Here is an 18,303-nt window from a genome sequence, read left to right as displayed (position 1 = left end):
CTCTCATTAGAGTATTAGTAGACGGTCTGCTTAATATCTGCTAACACTTTATTCTGATGCTCCTTCAACAGATATTCTTCTGACTATAAGTAACTTTGCAACTACATGTCAACTTATTCTACTTACCCAAACCCTAACCGAACAGTCTACTAATAGTCTGATGAGATTTAGTTGGCATGTAATTAAAAGTTAAAAATAAAATCATAAAACTCAAAATTTTGATTGGATGAGCCACATTTGAAGTTGTAAAATATACCTCCTGTTTTGAAATGTAATCAGTTAATTGAACTTCACTGTGGCAAATTGTGAAGTTAATAACCATAAACAACTAATCTCTGCTTCATTTCTACCATTGCTTGATACATAGGGTAAATGCTCAACAGCATTTTAATTACAGTTTTAGAATTTTTTTTTTTTTTAATAGTTTGTTTTACTTCTTATTTCAATTTTAGTTATTTTAGTACATCAAGTTAAACTAAATGAAAAATGTTTCTTTAGCAACTAGCTGAAATAACTATGTTTTTAGCTGAAGTTTTTTTTATATTTTATTTCAGTTAATGTTTATTTTATTTCAAGTATCAAAATGCCTTTTTTTTTATTGTTTTAGTTTTAGTTAACTCTAACCCTGCATCACACCGCCCAGCCCTAGATCTGACTTGTTCAGTGCATTTGAGGCCATTGCAACTTGTTTGTTGATGTTTGTTGTGCGTGGGTTTGCCAGAACATGCTTTTAACTTTGTGTTCTGACGGTTTTCTCGCTGTGATATCATGCTGTGCATCTGTGTGTGTTTTTCTCCTCAGACACTGCTGATGGAGTTTCTCAGGAGCTCTTCTCTGCTGGTCTGGTCAATGGTCATGATGTTGTAGTGGGTAAGTTGAGTAAACTCAGTTTTGTTGTTTGCCACTTTAAATGATTGAGCTCTTTAAAGCAGGATGGATTCTGATTGGCTGTCAATGTTTTTTATCGTTCATCAGCTGGAAAAAAATATTATTCTGAAATGGATTCCAACAATATTGTTTCTCTTTGTGATTGTTGTTATAGTTGTGGTGTGAACTCTGCTATTCTTTTAAATTTGGAATGATTTTTAGAACTACATCTTTATCATTATATTTATCATCCTCGGTGTGAACGGGTCTTAATGCAATGTCCATTTTATCTGTAATATCAGTTATAATCTCAGGGCAGCAACTCTATTTCGCCTGTATGTCTGAAATGCCAAGATTTTATTTACAAAAACCATGTGTATGAATTGATCGCTGTGCATTTTAGTCCTTAAATTCTACATTTACACTTTTATCCAAAGCAAATTACATTGCGCTTAAGGTATACATCTGATCAATCCATGCGTTTCCTGTGAATCGAACCCATGACCTTGCCGTTTCTAACATCATGCTGTACTGTTTGAGCTACAAGATCCCTTTAGTTTTTCAAAGGGGTAATTCATCACTGCCAACAAAAAAGACTTTCAATAAAACTCGGCTGCCTATGCAGTAGAAAGGAGAAAAAAAATGAATTGGTGCTACCTGACTAAAGAAACAAAGAAAAAGGCTGTTGTCTTTCCTTTTGCCAAAGAGGTAGGAAAACTTCGATACCCATAATGCACTGGGCATGCACTGGGCATGTTGCCGTCCCAGGCCACTCCCACCAGTCTGCTATGGATACGCATGACCATGAGTCATATACCACCTTACTTTAGTAGTAGAGCTGCACGATTATTTGTAAAAAGATCGCAATCTCGATTCAAACACCCATGCAATCTTATTTATTAATGACAACGATTCTCCTGTGTCTATCAACAAAATCATACCAGAACATTTAAATCTGTGTTCGTGCTGCCGCTGAGCCAGAGAGAGCAGTTTTGAACCACACAGTAGTTATTTCTGTCACTAATGTTCAAATTATCACAGAAGTACTGAGATAAATGTTTAAAGTTAGGATATAAACACTGATGTCTACGATAGAGATCAAAATAAAGCAAACCACCATTTTAAACTAACTTGGCGCTTTAAATAAAGATTGTATCAATTACATCTTACACCACTAGGTGGTGACAAGTGACTGTTGAAAAATATATTGTCATTGAATCATTCATTCAAACGATTCATTCAAAAACACTGATTCATCCAGTAATGAAACAAGCATTTATTAATGAGTCATTGAATTCATTCAAACTCATTTTTTTAATTATTCATTCAAATTATTTAAACACTTTTCCTGCAATCAATATTTTGTCAGAACCTTTAGTAAATTACATGTTATTTTCTTTAGTTGTCTATTCAGAATCGTGGAAGAATCATGATCTCTATTTGAAACCAAAAAATCGTGATTCTCATTTTATCCAGAATCGTGCAGCTCTATTTAGTAGGAAATACTTCTTAGCAAACTTTGTTATAATGGTGTTCCCTCTGTTGTTCAGACTGTCCTTGTGTGGGAATACAAATATACGGAAGTTTAATCTGTAGTTTTCACTAAAGCCCTGGAGCTGTCAAAAGTTAGCCAGATGAAGTGTCATGTGGACTTTTTTGCTTGACATAGAAACGCATAATTCCCAGTCCGAGGACGTGAACAGCTCCGAATAGAACGTCACGTGTTGTCATCTCGAGACTACGGTAATTATGACATGGCATGAACGCAGCAAATTTCTCGGTCCAGGGAACACGGAGAATGAGTGAACATTGTTTATTTATATATACTGTACTACCGACATTGTAACAATACAAAGCGGTTTGAAAATCGGCGAAGTTGCACTTTAAATATTTAAATAACTTCTGACCATTACATCAGAGCGGCTCATGATGTTTCTGGTCTTTAAATGGGTCTGATACCGGCTTCATCTGCAAGGAGAAAATTGCAAAAGGAAACAATCTCAGGGGTCATTAGTCCACTAAACATGCAGTGCAAATGCTAGGTATAAGAGTAAGATGAGTCGCTCATCTCTGTCCATGCATCAGTAATGCTATAACAGCACCAATTAATATATGTAGTTGAAATTCACGGTTACACACAATTTGGCTAGTGGCCCTCAGGGTAATTTGAGTTCGAGACCCCTGCTTCAAGCTATTTCAGAGCAAGTACATGAATACTGAGACATCGAGATATCATATGTTTATCCATATTGCTCAGTCCTAATGTCAGTATCTTTTTCTACATGTGTTTTCCCAGTGGCTGCTAACCTTCAGAAGATTGTAGAAGACCCGATTACCTATAAAGTATTGACCTTTAAGTTGGTGAGTATTCAGATGCTAAATGTCACAGAGAATCTTGCAGGATTCCAATGTTCCAGGAAAACCTGGGAATATCAGGCCTGGAAAAGTAATGAAAATGAATTGTGAAATATACATATACATTTTTTAGTTATGCTCAGATATTTAATTGGCTAGAAATGTTTTTTTGTAGATTGAGTTTCTACAGTATAATTGGAAAAGGCACTGAAAGTCCTTGACTTTGTCATGAAGAGAATGCAGCTTGTTTTTGTACAAAGCAGTTTATTTACTTTCTGCAAATTGTGCATTGAGTATATAACAGCATGCGTCCCTCAGGTCCCACACAGCCATTCATTTATTATTTGCTGAAATCACGCCTTTAACAGCGTAATGAATTTTCATTACATAATTCCTTATTGATTACTCTGGGCACATGACAAATCTGAGAGAATATTAGGAAAGTGTTTAATGATGCCTTTTAATGCGCTAAAAAAATGGCAGAACTGGGATATTCTGGCAGATACATGAATACCCAAATTAAAATGTCACTGAGTGTTCCTGTTAAACGCATACAGATGAAGAAGGGAGCGCATTAGGCCCTGGCCCCAGTGGCAGGATCCTGTAGGAGTATCTGTTCATATTTCCCCAGGCCTTTTATATTTCAGTCTCTGTGGAGGATTAGAGACAGATAGTGGTGATAGACGGCGCTTTAATCCACTTTTAAGTGGATCCCGTTATATTGGATACAATGCCGTTTGGCACCGTTCACATGAATCTTCTGGTGGGATCGTATCCGAATAGATGCGTTTCATGTAATGTGAGGTCCTCCATGGTGGTATTAAAGATATAGTTCATCCAAAGATAGAAATTTTGTTAATATTTACTTGCCCTTATGTCATTCCAAAAATGACTCTGTTTTTTTTTTTCTATGGGACATAAAAGAAGAAAATTTGAAGAATGTACATACAACACAGTTCACAGTGGACAATAGAAGCAAATATTTATATTACAATATTTAAACAAATTGAATGTTACAATATTATAATTTTACGAAAAAAACATAATAATGCTAAAACAGTATTATGAAGTTTTAGTATGATGTTTTAAAAAAAAATGTAATTGTAATATTACAAAATACATCTCAAAATAGGCCTTTTATGACAATAAATTCATGAAAATTCAAGAATAAAGCTACAAGATTAAAGATTACAAGATTTAAAAAAGCTATATTTTAAAGTCAAAAGAAAGTCAAAATTTATAATAAAGTTTATTTTTAAAACTTTATAACTTTATTCTATATATATTGATATGACTTTGTTTTTAAGCAAAAACGTGTATTAAGATGATTTGTTACAGTGTTGTGACTGTTTAAATAAAAACAGTCATATATATATATAAAAAAAATTATATTTATTTTATATTATTTATATATATATATATATATATATATATATATATATATATACCGATCAGGCATAACATTATGAGCAGTGACAGATGAAGTGAATAACACTGATTATCCTTTCATTACGTCACCTGTTAGTGGGTGGGATATATTAGGCAGCAAGTGAACATTTTGTCCTCAAAGTTGATGTGTTAGAAGCAGGAAAAATGGGCAAGTGTAAGGATTTGAGCGAGTTTGACAAGGGCTAAATTGTGATGGCTGGACGACTGGGTCAGAGCATCTCCAGCAATGGAAGAAGATGGCCTGGTCTGATGAATCATGTTTTCTTTTACATCACGTGGATGGCCGGGTGCGTGTGCGTCGCTTACCTGGGGAACACGTGCCACCAGGATGCACTATGGGAAGAAGGCAATATGATTGGCCTCCAAATTCCCCAGATCTCAATCCAATTGAGCATCTGTGGGATGTGCTGAACAAACAAGTCCAAACAAATTGGTGTCAGATACCACAGCACACCTTCAGGGGTCTAGTGGAGCCCATGCCTCGACGGGTCAGGGCTGTTTTGGCAGCAAATGGGGGACCAACACAATATTAGGAAGGTGGTCATAATGTTATGCCTGATCGGTGGGTGTATATGTTTATATATATTTGAACAGTCATGAACATTGCAATGAAACAACTCAGTAAATATTTTAAAAATGCTTTATTATTTTAAAACTTGACAATTTTTTTTAGTTTATTTAGCATGATATTGCCAACTCTAGTGGCTGTCAGGCTTTACAAAATGCAGAAATGTCATTTTTGTTTAAATTTTGTAAGGTTCCATGTTTCAATTGAATGCAAGCGCAAACAAGATTTGTAAGATAGCTGTCGTTGTATGAAAAAGAGCTGATGGTGAGCAAATAATGACAGAATTTAACCGCAGGAAATGCTAAGAGCAGGTCCCAGTGGACTGGACAATATGGCGGCGAAGACTATGTTTAATCACTCCTTTAGATGGAGTCGTGAGATGACGGTAAACAACATCTGCGCGTTAGCATGCGGCTCATTCTGCTGCGGCCTTTTGCAGAGCGCTATCTCTACAGCATCTGCCAGCTCTTACCCTTAACTTCACCCTCCGACCCGCCACAAACCTCCCAGAATGCATTTCTCAGTCGCACCTGGTGTGTTTAGAAAATCACATTAGGAAGTGTGGAGTTGTATTGTTTAATTTGAGCTTGAGCTTCCCAGGAGAGAACACATCATGATTAGAAAACAACTCCACATTAAAGCAGAGAAATCTGCACGTGTAACAGGATTGTAGACGGCGCAGCGTGTGTGGGGAATATCTCAGGCAGCTTGGTCCTCCGATCTCATTTACTAATGTCACCCCTGACTACACTGTGTGGAACTCAGACAATTATGCTGCTTGGATATTGAACCGTGAAGAAGAGTTATGTTTGTGGTTGCTGTGTGCACACATGCAGGCTCTGTGGCTCGTGCATGTACATGTTAGAGCTGCAGTAGAGAATGCTGAAAATACATTGATTTCAATGGGGATGCTGCAACACAAGGGTGTGCAAAAGTGACACGGCATCATGCAAATAAAAGTTGCAATCTGGATTTAAGACAGTCACTGACTGTTTAATAATGAGTGAATGCATTTGCCCTGTATTAACCCTTTAATGAACAATTATTAACATCAGCCTACAAATAGTTAGCTCTGTATATTAAAAAAGCATATTAAATGCATGAACAATGAATCAAGATTTTTGCATCAAAAAACATCCTAATTTAGAAGCAATAGGCTATTTTCTATTCAGTTTTTACCCTCTCTTTTGATGGGCATGTCGCATTCAAGACTTTAAAGTTAATGGCTACTGGTGTGATTGGGTAACGGTTTTGAACATTTTCAACATCCCCGCTACACGTGTGGAACTGTTTTGAAAACTTATGTTGAAAAATGGCAACTGGTGAAATTCAGGCATACATGTTTGAGCCAGAGTCTGATTCTAAGGGGCCGTTTACATGAGACCGTTTTCAACTAAAAAATGGAAAACATTTTATGCGTTTTTGGCCATTCATTTACACGACAATGAGGTTTGGGGGTCTGAAAACGCAAACTTTTGAAAATGGTTTTCAAAGTGGAAGTTTTTGAAAACGAGACCGTTGTCGTCTCCGTGTAAACTACAAAAACGTGAATTTGTGAAAACAGTGACCTCATGCACATGCATTCTTCAGTCAAAAAGAAATTGTGATTTTTGAGGAAAACATTCCAGGATTTTTCTCCATATAGTGAACTTCACTGGGGTTCAACGGGTTGAAGATCCAAATTATAGTTTCAGTGCAGCTTCAAAGAGCTCTTCACGATCCCAGACGAGGAATAAGGGTCTTATCTAGGGAAACGATCGGTCATTTTCTAAAAAAAAAAAAAAATTTATATACTTTTAACCATAAATACTCATCTTGCACTGCTCTGCGATGCATCACTCATTATGTAATCACGTTGGAAAGGTCATGCGTGACGTAAGCGGAAGTACCGTGGTATGGCGAAAAACTCCATCTTATTTTCTCCTCCAACTTCATTTTCAGTAAAGTGACTACACATCAAACTATCTGTAACAGACAAAGCAATAGTGGCGCATGGTAAAAAACACTGTTACTCACACTTGTCTGTTGCAACATTACTGTCGGCACTGCATCATCTTATATTTTCAGTCTCTCTGAAAAGCCTAGGATCTTGTTTAAAAACGAATCTGCAGTAAAATGAAGTGAACAAACAGTGTCTCACTGACACGATCTGGAACTATTTTAAAAAGAAAGTTCATCCATGCTTTCTTAAAGGGTTAGTTCACCCAAAAATGAAAATTCTGTCATTAATTACTCACCCTCATGTTGTTCCACACCCGTAAGACCTTCGTTCATCTTCGGAACACAAATTAAGATATTTTTGAAGAAATCCGATGGCTCAGTGAGGCCTGCATTGACAGCAAGACAATTAACACTTTCAATGCCCAGAAAGCTACTAAAGACATATTTAAAACAATTCATGTGACTACAGTGGTTCAACCTTAATGTTATGAAGCAACGAGAATACTTTTTGTGCACAAAAAAACCCCAAAATAACGACTTTATGACAATATCTAGTGATGGGCGATTTCAAAACACTGCTTCATGAAGCTTCGAAGCTTTACGAATCTTTTGTTTCGAATCAGTGGTTCAGAGCGTATATCAAACTGCCAAAGTCACGCCCCCCAGTGGTGAACCATTGAAATTTCGAAACACTTATCATGTAACGAAGCCACTGATTCGAAACAAAAGATTCGTAAAGCTTCAAAGCTTAATGAAGCAGTGTTTTAAAATCGCCCATCTCTAGGTATTGTGGAATAAAGTCATTATTTTGTTTTTTTGGCGCACAAAAAGTATTCTCGTCGCTTCATAACATTAAGGTTGGACCACTGTAGTCACATGAACTGTTTTAAATACGTCTTTAGTAGCTTTCTGGGCATTGAAAGTTTTAAGTGTCTTGCTGGCAATGCAGGCCTCACTGAGCCATCGGATTTTATCAAAAATATCTTAATTTGTGTTCTGAAGATGAACGAAGGTCTTACGGGTGTGGAACGACATGAGGCTGAGTAATAAATGACAGAATTTTCATTCTTGGGTGAACTAACCCTTTTATGTTAGGATCTCAAGGATGGCAATGCAAGGATGGCAATCCCAACTTGGCACTTCAAAACATCTTGTAATCCTCAGAGGCGTGTCTATAGTTTTGTTACTTGACATGCACGAATCGGTGGGTGGGGCTAAAGAGGCAATGATGTCGAAGTAGGCGTCGATCTTCTTCTACAGAGGCGGTCTTTCATCGCACTATGACGTTATACTGAGACAAAATCCAAAACAAGTCATTTTAGGACCTTGGTTTCAATAAAAGCCTTTTTTGGGCCTAATGATGAAGTATTGAGTTCTGAAACTTACAGGATATTATATTTATTTACCAATATAGTATAGGATATTTATAGTACAATGACCTCTCACACGTCAAAAGATCAAGGAAAATTTATTTTCTCAATTCATGACCACTTTAAGCTTATAAATATTTCCACACATCACATTATGTGTCCATCAGAGTGTTTTCCGCATGCGTAAGCGCTCAAACACATGAACACACACACAGAGCGATATAAGAAGCACTTTCTTCTTCACTGAGTAATTCATAATGCTTCACCCAGGAGAAATGTTACGATGAGTTACGTCAGCGAGGAGTTTTATGGGCAGACCTTTCTACGGGTCATAGTGCCTCTTATTTAGCAGGAGCGTGAACTCGGGCCATATTTCACCGCAGTGTTTTTTAGAGAGAGCAGACGCTCACTAACTCGCATAAATACACACACACACACCTCTCTGAGATCGGTCGTCTGACCCTGAGCGGCTGATAGTTTCTGTGTCTCCTCCAGAGAAAACGGACAGCAGAGAGCGAGCGATCGATTTCCTCCAGACACTCAGGCTGCGTGTTACCTGCGATAAGATGGTCTGCTCTCTGCCCAGCGCCGCTCTGTGATTAGACACTTGTCAGAAGACCACAATTTCATTATTTTCATCATCTGTTTTTTTGGCCTTTCATCCCTTAACCTCTCTTTTGAAGCCTCTTAGATATTAGTTGTTGGAAATTAAGTCAAAAAGTATGCAAATAGTAACCATTAGGCAGGGGAATGATCCAGATTCAACGCAATTTAAACTCTATTGACATAATTTGTTTCATAATGTTGATGACCAAGTATGGGTTGGTTATTTATTTATTTAAGTAAGTAAGTAAATGTGGGCCAGTGCTCTTAAGCGTTTAAAAGCACAAATGCAAAGCTGCTATTGCTGTTAAAGCACCTGCATGAATTATTTAAACCCATTTATTATGAGCTGTAAGTTGTCTAAACAGTGCTCTCTGAGGTGACACTACTTTTCTAAGTAGATGTGTTACTGATGCAAGTCCTGTTGAGTTTGCACCATGTAAAAAGTCTCCTTCTGGTATCCTTCCTCAGATTGTGCAAAAGTTTCCCAGTTTACTAGCATTACAGTTGATGGATACATTGCAAAACCTAGTGAGATGCCTTGCTGTCTACTCCCTACAAAGGCAGCTGTCTTCCAAGGTGGCATCCTAACTTAAATGGAACCTCATATATAACTGATTTGATAGAGTTAGCCATCAGCATGTTGATAATGAATGCTGTATTAAGCGTAAAATAATGTTTATATCTATTTTTATATCAGTACTTTTGATTATTATCACTTATAATCAAACGTTATAAATGAATATTAACAAATTTAAATAAATGATATTAATATAAATAAGTATTATAATGAATTATCCACTAGATCCATGGTTAACTAGTTAAAATGGACAGTAGAGAGAGCTAGTCTCATGTCAGTATGTATATTTTTTTATAGTCTGTAAGTGCTATGTTATTACAGTTATGTTTTTCTATCTAATAGTCAAATTATTTTCTTGTTGCACTCTACATTACTCCACATTATATTTATTATTATAATGCTATTATTATAAAATAATGCTTCAGAAATTACAAAGGTTGTGATTAGTTTCAGCTGCATTAACATGCATTCGTGTGTGTGTGTGTGTGTGTGTGTGTGTGTGTGTGTGTGTGTGTCTCCAGGCGTCTGGTTGTGACAGCACAGAGATCCCAGATGAGGTGAAGTTGATTGGCTTTGCCCAGTTGAGCGTCACCTGATGGCATCTCATTACCACAGCAGAGGGAGTTTCTGTCGGAAGAGACCGAACGCTGCAGGAGACGGCGGGAGGGGGTTCACTACCACACTGAAGACCTCTGCTGCAAACTCCCACCCCCGATCCCATTCAGGTTTTCCTTCTCCTCCCGATTCACCTGCCCTCGCCCTCCAGAATGTTTGCACCTGTTCAATCAAACGCAGCGCTCTTATTCAAACACACACACACGCACATCCTCTTTCCCAGAAGCAGTTTTTGCCTTTCACCAAAATATTCCAGCACCCATTTCCTAAAATTCAAAGCAGGAGCCCATCATCTCAGGAGGCAATAGCTAGTAAAACAAAAAAGAAAGTTTTTTTTTTTTTTTTTTTTTTCCAATTATTATGATTAAGATTGTGTTACCTCTGCTTTCAGCAAAGCTCTTACCGTATTATTATTATTATTATTATTAATGAAAAAAATGCCTTTTATTTCATGTCCTCTTGTATGTATGTGGAAGAGTAGCTTCTCTGTAGACCACAAAACTGAAGTGGAGACGTCTCCCTCTGAATGTAAAAAGCACATTTTCATTCTCAATCTTATTTTAAACACATTTTAACTGTACTGTACATAGAGACCTTCTGATGTCCAATGAAAAATAAGGGAATATTTCATGTTTTCTTTCCAGAGGACTGAACCGAATGCTGCCATGTGCAAACGTACTGCTTTATTTTTTTCAGGACAGTGTTGATGCTTCAAAGCTAGAGGTGCCTTGTTTTTTTTTTTTTTAATCTGTGCCTAAGAGATGTAGGTAAGAAGCTTGAAGCTGTTCTACTGACGCTGAATGGGAAGGACGCTGATTTGTCGATAGTATTTTCACTGGTCAGTGGCTCGCATTCAAGTTAACAGCTGATGCACTTTGATTTCACCTTTGGCGCTTTGACCTGACGCAACTATCCAGATTTAACCTGTTAAAACAAGGCCATCGCTACCACTACGCACACCTAAATCCTGATGTATTGTATTTACAATAAGACCGTCGATGGTTATGCGCCATTTTACAGCACTAGAATGTTGTTTTTGAACCCAGAATGCATCTGTCTATCAGCAAACGTGAAGTATTTTGTAAAGGAAACCAAATGTCTACTACTGAATGACAGAAAAGCCATCTGTGTGTCCAAAACGAGTAGCTTGAATTAAATTATTTTGTTCTCAGCCCAAATGTAAATAATGTTAACTAAATACTTTATTGTTATTATGAAGTTGATTTGTGTTTTCTATATACCATGCGTGTACCCTCCCTTACTATTCAGCCCATGTTCCCTTTCTGTAATCAGCAAAGAATATAAACTTTCTGCGAAGGTACAACAAATAAAAAAAAAATTGCTACTATTAAACCGGAGCATGGCTGTGTTTTGGAAGGAAAATAATCCTAACCGTATAATGTGATTATGATATTATCTTTTGCCTGCCTCTGTGTTTTTTTTAATACTGTAATTGCTATAATTTACCACCGGCAAACCCCCAGAAAGAGATTTCATTACAGTGTTTTAGTATCTAATCGTCTCCTCATGAAATGGTAAAAACCATCAGATTTATGTGAGATGTGGAGCATTTATGTGAGTACTTCAACTAGTTAGGGCTGGGTAATTTATCAAAAAATCTGAAATGATTGTGCTGGAGATGTAACATTTAAGCAAAATTGGTAATTTTATTATATTGTTTTATATATCTGTTTTATATTGGTCCACACTATACATGAAAAGGACTAATTAGTTTATTTTGTAAAAAATAAAAAATAAATAAATAAATAAATGGTGTCAGAAATGACAATTTAACTGGATAGATTTAATAATATTTATATTATTATTATTATTATATTTTACTAATAGTCAAATTATTGCTTGTGGTAAATTATATTATTACATTGTATTTATTATTTTACTTTATTATTTTTTTACTAATAGTCAAATTATTGCCTTTCATAATCTACACTATGCCACATTATATTATTTATTTAAAAACATTCATAAATATAATATTTAACTGGATTTTAACTGCATTTTTCTTTGGTTGCTTTAAATCACCTTTTTCAAACTATTGCAGAGTATTGCAGCACTGGTTATGATTTAAATGCAATTGTTTCATGCCTTATTTTTTACCTCATACAGTGCTGCTTGAAAGTTTGTGAACCCCTTGCAGAATCTGTGAAAATGTGAATAATTTTAACAAAATCAATCATACAATATGCATGTCATTTTTTATTTAGTACTGTCCTGAGTAAGATATTTGACATAAAAAATGTTTACATATGGTCCACAAGACTGAATTCATAAAAACGACTCACTCAAAAGTTTATGAACCCTTGATTCTTAATACTGTGTGTGGTTACCTGGATGATCTACGACTGTTTGTTTGTTTTGTGATGGTTGTTCATGAGTCGCTTGTTTGTTCTGAGCAGTTAATCTGAGCTCTGTTCTTCAGAAAAAATCTCCAGGTCCTGCAGATTCTTCAGTTTTCAAGGATTTTTTGCATATTTGAACCCTTTCCAGCAGTGACTGTATGACTGTTCTCAGATCCATCTTTTCACACTGAGGACAATTGAGGGACTCAAACACAAGTATTAAAAAAGGTTCAAACATTCACTGATGCTCCAGAAGGAAACACGATGCATTGAGTCAGGGGTGAAAACTTTTGAACAGGATAAAGATGTCCACATTTTTCTTATTTTGTTTAAATATCTTTATTTTTTCATTTAGTACTGCCCTTCAGAAGCAACAGAAGATACTTAAATGTTTGCCAGAAGACAAATTAAGTACACTTTACCTTGATCTTCAAATTCAAAACGTTTTCACCCCCCATCTATTAATGCATCATGTTTTTTTCTGGAGCATCAGTGAATGTTTGAACCTTGTTTAATGCTTGTGTTTGAGTCCCTCAATTGTCCTCAGTGTGAAAAGATGGATCTCAAAATCATTCAGTCACTGCTGGAAAGGGTTCAAATACGCAAAAGATGCTGGAAATCTGAAGAATCTGCAGGACCTGAAGGATTTTTCTGAAGAATATTGGGCAGTTTAACTGCTCAGGAAAAATAAGCGACTCCATCACAAAACATAAAAACAGTTGTAGATCATCCAGGTAACCACACACAGTATTAAGAATCAAGAGTTTACAAACTTTTAATTGGGGTCATAATATAATTATAAATTCAGCTATTTTTTTGTCTTGTGGATAAGATATGTAAAATATCTTATTCAGGACAGTACTATATAAAAAATGACACGCATCGCTCTTTTGTTAAAATTATTCACATTTTCACAGATTCTGCAAGTGGTTCACAAACTTTCAAGCAGCACTGTACCTGGAAAGAGTCAAAGTATTTAAAGCATTTTTTTTTTTTTTTTTTCAAAAAATATTTTTTCCTTTAAAGGTTGAACATGACAAATGCAGTTTGACAAAACAATTCTTGAGTAAAACAATTGAGAAAATGGAGTTTGATTATTTACTTGCCATCCATCATGCTGTAGGAGTCCAAGTGATGCCACTTCCTAGGTATACATCTTATCACAAGAAATTACTCAATTATATATATATATATATATATATATATATATACACTTAACTGTATACACACAATGAAATGAATATCAGTTATGTCATATACCTCAAAGGTCAATAGCTCCATTTTAAAGTAATGGGACCCCAAAGTGTGCCACTATTCAAGGTAAGAGCCATTTTTGACACGATATTCACTCAAGGATGCTGATTGCTTTTAATCCCACCCTGACAACAGCCTTCCTGGAAAGCATCCCATAATAGACACCCATTCCTGATTGAAAATCGGCTGCGTTAAAGCACTTGCTCCATTATGCCTCATACAACAACGCCAAAGACTTTATTTGTCACGGGTGCTGACAGAGTTTGGCAAGACCACCGTTTGGCACATCTCGAGCTGCCTGACCAGTCTGCCAAGTGGCACGATTGTGGGCATTTGGCAGGACGAGTGACTGGAGAAATCCTCCAAGGATGGAGAAGGTGGGTTGGACACTTTGCTGGAACTCCACAGCACATTTATACTGTCAAAAATGTTCATCTAAAGGCAAGACGTCAGATTGAAACGTTTTTGACAGTTTTTTCTTTCTTTCTTTTTTTCATGCTCAAAGGTTTGAAAACAATTCCTTTCCAAGCAAAAGTTTTATAAATCGGGCTGCAAATAATACCCCCAATTTTCTGTAAAACATTTAACTAGAAACCGCATATTAGTATTTATTGAACATTAGTGTCTGTTATCATATTGCTGCTGCCATTTAAAATATGTACGATTGTTAAAAGGGGTTTTAAGCATTTATGTCGTAAGTTCGGGGTTAAGATTCTTTTTTTTTTAATCAATCTGCATTTGATAAATACAGTAAGATTGTGAAATATTATTACAATTTAAAATAACTGTTTTCTATGCAAATATATTGTAAAATGTAATTTATTCCTGTGATCAAAGCTGAATTTTCAGCATTACTCCAGTCTTCAGTGTCACATGATCCTTCAGAAATCATTCTAATATGCTGATTTGCCGCTCAAGAAACATTTCTTATCAATGTTGAAAACAGTTTGCTGAATATATTTTGTGGAAACCAAGATACATTTTTCCTTAGGATATTTTGATGAACAGAAAGTTTAAAATAACCGCATTTACTTGAAATAGAAATCTTTTGTAACATCCTAAATGTCTTTACTGTCACTTTTAATCATTTGTCCTTGCTGGATAAAATTATTATTTTCCTGTTTGACTAATCTTTGAATATAAATGAGCAAAACATTAAAAAAAAAGATCAATGCTTCAAAAAAGCACATTGTTATATATATATTTTTATGTAAAAAATACACAGTATAATACATTAGTACCCAAATATGTTCATTATTGTTTTCACAGTTAAATGCCACATCCCCTCAATAACTCCAGACAACTTAAAAATGAAACAAAAAAATAAAAAAACACATGTGAATCACATTTTGGCCTCAATTAAATCAAATACTAGGGGAAAAAAAAGTCCACTTTCAAGTTTTCCAATTTTTTCATGATTCTCAACCAAAGTGCTTCATTATATGCCACATTAACACTGCGTTCCTTAAGCAACGTTTCTACAGGGTTGACCATGTACAGTAGATACTCACTAGATGACACTTGATACCAAGCGTTAATGACTTTAGATATATAGATTTACAGTATAACTACAAACATGAGTCAGCAATGGTGTTCTTCAACTTCTAGGAGTAAGAAAATAATTTTTATACTTCTTATAAATAACGAACTATACATCGCCGTTACCTTTTCCAAGAAAAGACGTTTTTGAACATGTAAACAAACAGTATGCAGGCGCTTTCACATACAGTAAACGAAGCAACGTTGCATGGAACTTTCGTTTGTACAACCAGAGTTATGTGCAAAGAAAAGCGAGCGATAAAGGACATTCATCCGACACGTTTGATGTGCATACGAACTAGTGTTGTCGAAAGTACCGACTTTTAAAAATGTGACCATACCAGCATTTCCCCCTAGCATTTTGAGCAGATAAACACCTCTGATTGGCCATTGTGTTCACACGTTCAACAGTTAGGTCTATGATTGGCTAGAATGATCAACGCTTCAAAAACGTTGTAAATACACATCTTTGACGCTCTTCACCGAGCGCTTACAAATAGATAGGCATCTATTTACAACATGTTTTTGAATCATTTCAAACGCTCCAGTGTGTATCTGCATGGTGAAGAGCATCAAAGATGTCTATTTACAACATGTTTTTGAAGCGTTGATCATTGTAGCCAATCACAGACATATCTGTTGAGTGCGTGAACACAATGGCCAATCAGAAGCGTTTAAGAATCCGCTCAAAATGCTAGAGGGAAATGCTGGTATCATCACATTTTTAAAATTGAAGTCGGTAGTTTTGACAACACTAATCCGAACCAAAAGAAACTGCAGCATGTTGAACCTTTACAGACTGGCCCAGTTATAATATTAACACAAAATTTCCCCAACAGATTCTCATCCCACTGCTGAACAACACGGGTTGTTGAAATGCCCCAGAAGGATGTTAGTGTTTCTAAGAAAGAACTACAATATGTGCTTGGCACGTCCCAAGGCTCCAAGTCGGATCTTTTGCATCATGGACATTAAGAAGGGCACAAATACACATGTCCTCTGGCGTCTTTGCCTAACACTTGAGATGCTTCTTGCTGGTCATGTCGTTCCAGATACGATGCATCTCCTCAGGGGAGATCTGGTGTACGGTGATGACTCGGCGGTATCTGCAGAGACTGTAGGCCATTTTCCAGTGATTGAAGCCACTGTTCTGATACGGGTGAATGCCCAGCTTCCTCAAACACACCCCGACGTAAACGTCCTCCAGATGCAAGAGTCTGGTGTGCAGGGAAGTCTTGTAGATGAGCTCTGCAACATCCGCCGAGAACACGTAGCCCGTGCCTGAGCAAAACGGCGGGTACTTGCTCTCAGGATAAAGGTCTCTGGGCATGTACCATTTGCTGCGCATGTCCCGTATGGGTCCACCATTGATGACGTACCCGGTGAAGTACCTCCGTCGAGGTTTGGTAGCTGGCTTCAAGAGTTTATACACCAAGTTGTCCATGTTCACAAAGATATCGCTGTCCGTTTTCATCACGTACTTGGCTTGGTTGCAGAATGTCGCCACCCAGCGCATTCCCATCAGCGTTTTGAGAGTGAGGTTGTGGTATGAGTCGATGAAGTCTTCGACTACGATGTCGTGAAAGATCTCGCTTTCTTGCTCCACCATCTGGTTGAGCACCGCATCTGAGCTGCGTCCGAGAAGAAACAGCGTTATGATACGAAGGTCGCTGAACGTGCTCTCGTCGCCCCACGTCTCCCGGATTGCCTGGCGGGCGTCGAACTCTTTGTGCGTGGTCGTGATGAGGATGACGAGGAAGGGCACGTTGGTTTCGCATTTCTTGGGCTCGTTGATGATGAAATCGAAGGCGTGTGGGTTCAGCGGACGCGTCCTGATGTTGCTGAAGGTGGTGGTGGCGTTGTTCTTGAGCGCTTTCGCAGTTTTACGAGCCGGCACGGACAGTTGGCTCGCGTAGGATGACGTGGGTCTGGATATACTTAGGTACCACAGAGCGCTGGCCCAACAAACGACCGTCAACACATAGAGGCATGACACTTTTGAAGGCATTATGATGCATTTACGTGCACTTGGAGCTGTAGATCTCGAACGGCCTCGCAGCCATTAGTGATGGTTCCTCAGGCAGAAATGCAGAACGCAGCAGCATTTGTATGCAGCTTGACAACAACTGTCAGAGCTGTCTCTTCTTCGTATGAAAATGGTGGGATTTTGTTGCAGGGTTTTGAATGCTTTCTGACACTCTTCTGCATGTTCCGCTGAAATCTGAAAAACAAAACAGCAACGGTTATTTTCAACTAGTGGCCGACTGAACAAGTGGGTTCTCCAACTGAAGCCAATACCGATGGATTGCACATAAATATGCTGATATTAACCCTTATTTTAGATGATATTTATTAAAATTCACAAAACTAAACTTGAAAAGAGAAATGCTACTGAAAAGACTGTTGGTAAATTATAGAAGTGACACAGTTTAGGTGGTCTTGACTACACTACCCCATTGAGACCAAGATCAGAGTGTGTTGAGACCAAGACAAGACCTCCTGAAATTCATCTAAAAGATCCATATCTACTGTCTGAGAATTGTCTTATTATTGTAATTGTATTTATTGACTAAATATAAGACATTATAGAGCTGTTACCAATCAAATCACTAACAATAAAATTCATCTTTGTGTTGCAGAGATGGCACAGAAGTTGCATCTGAATTGGTACAATTACACCTGCATAATTAATGTTGAGATTAATGTTTTAAAAATAACATTTTGAATATAGAAATATGATATACCACCTTCCGTATTCAACTTAGAAAGAAAGTGTAAACTGGTGTCGGGTCAGTTAAGCTT

General features: G+C 37.0%; 2 protein-coding genes and 1 long non-coding RNA gene across 20 annotated transcripts in view; 1 reads left to right on the top strand and 2 right to left on the bottom strand.

The window, feature by feature from the left end:
* stk39 (serine threonine kinase 39) overlaps window positions 1–11,701 on the top strand; it is a 75,985-nt gene extending 64,284 nt beyond the window's left edge. For all 3 annotated transcript variants that reach the window (XM_051905167.1, XM_051905168.1, XM_051905169.1), the window contains 3 exons: window positions 802–870; window positions 3,164–3,228; window positions 10,255–11,701. In XM_051905167.1, the coding sequence (XP_051761127.1) occupies window positions 802–870; window positions 3,164–3,228; window positions 10,255–10,329 (209 nt within the window). In that variant the 3' untranslated portion in view covers window positions 10,330–11,701. The remainder of the gene's footprint in view (window positions 1–801; window positions 871–3,163; window positions 3,229–10,254) is intronic.
* LOC127518482 (uncharacterized) overlaps window positions 1–18,303 on the bottom strand; it is a 241,839-nt gene that overhangs the window by 178,796 nt on the left and 44,740 nt on the right. The window lies entirely within an intron of this gene.
* Window positions 15,148–18,303, bottom strand: part of b3galt1b (UDP-Gal:betaGlcNAc beta 1,3-galactosyltransferase, polypeptide 1b) — a 185,226-nt gene continuing 182,070 nt past the window's right edge. For all 16 annotated transcript variants that reach the window (XM_051905174.1, XM_051905177.1, XM_051905186.1 and 13 more), the window contains one exon: window positions 15,148–17,722. In XM_051905174.1, the coding sequence (XP_051761134.1) occupies window positions 16,514–17,509 (996 nt within the window). In that variant the 5' untranslated portion in view covers window positions 17,510–17,722 and the 3' untranslated portion in view covers window positions 15,148–16,513. The remainder of the gene's footprint in view (window positions 17,723–18,303) is intronic.

The sequence above is a fragment of the Ctenopharyngodon idella genome, chromosome 9 (assembly GCF_019924925.1).
Source record: "Ctenopharyngodon idella isolate HZGC_01 chromosome 9, HZGC01, whole genome shotgun sequence".
In the NCBI taxonomy this organism is placed as follows: domain Eukaryota; kingdom Metazoa; phylum Chordata; class Actinopteri; order Cypriniformes; family Xenocyprididae; genus Ctenopharyngodon; species Ctenopharyngodon idella.
The sequence above is the reverse complement of the archived record's forward strand: the minus strand, read 5'-3'. Positions and strand labels throughout refer to the sequence as shown.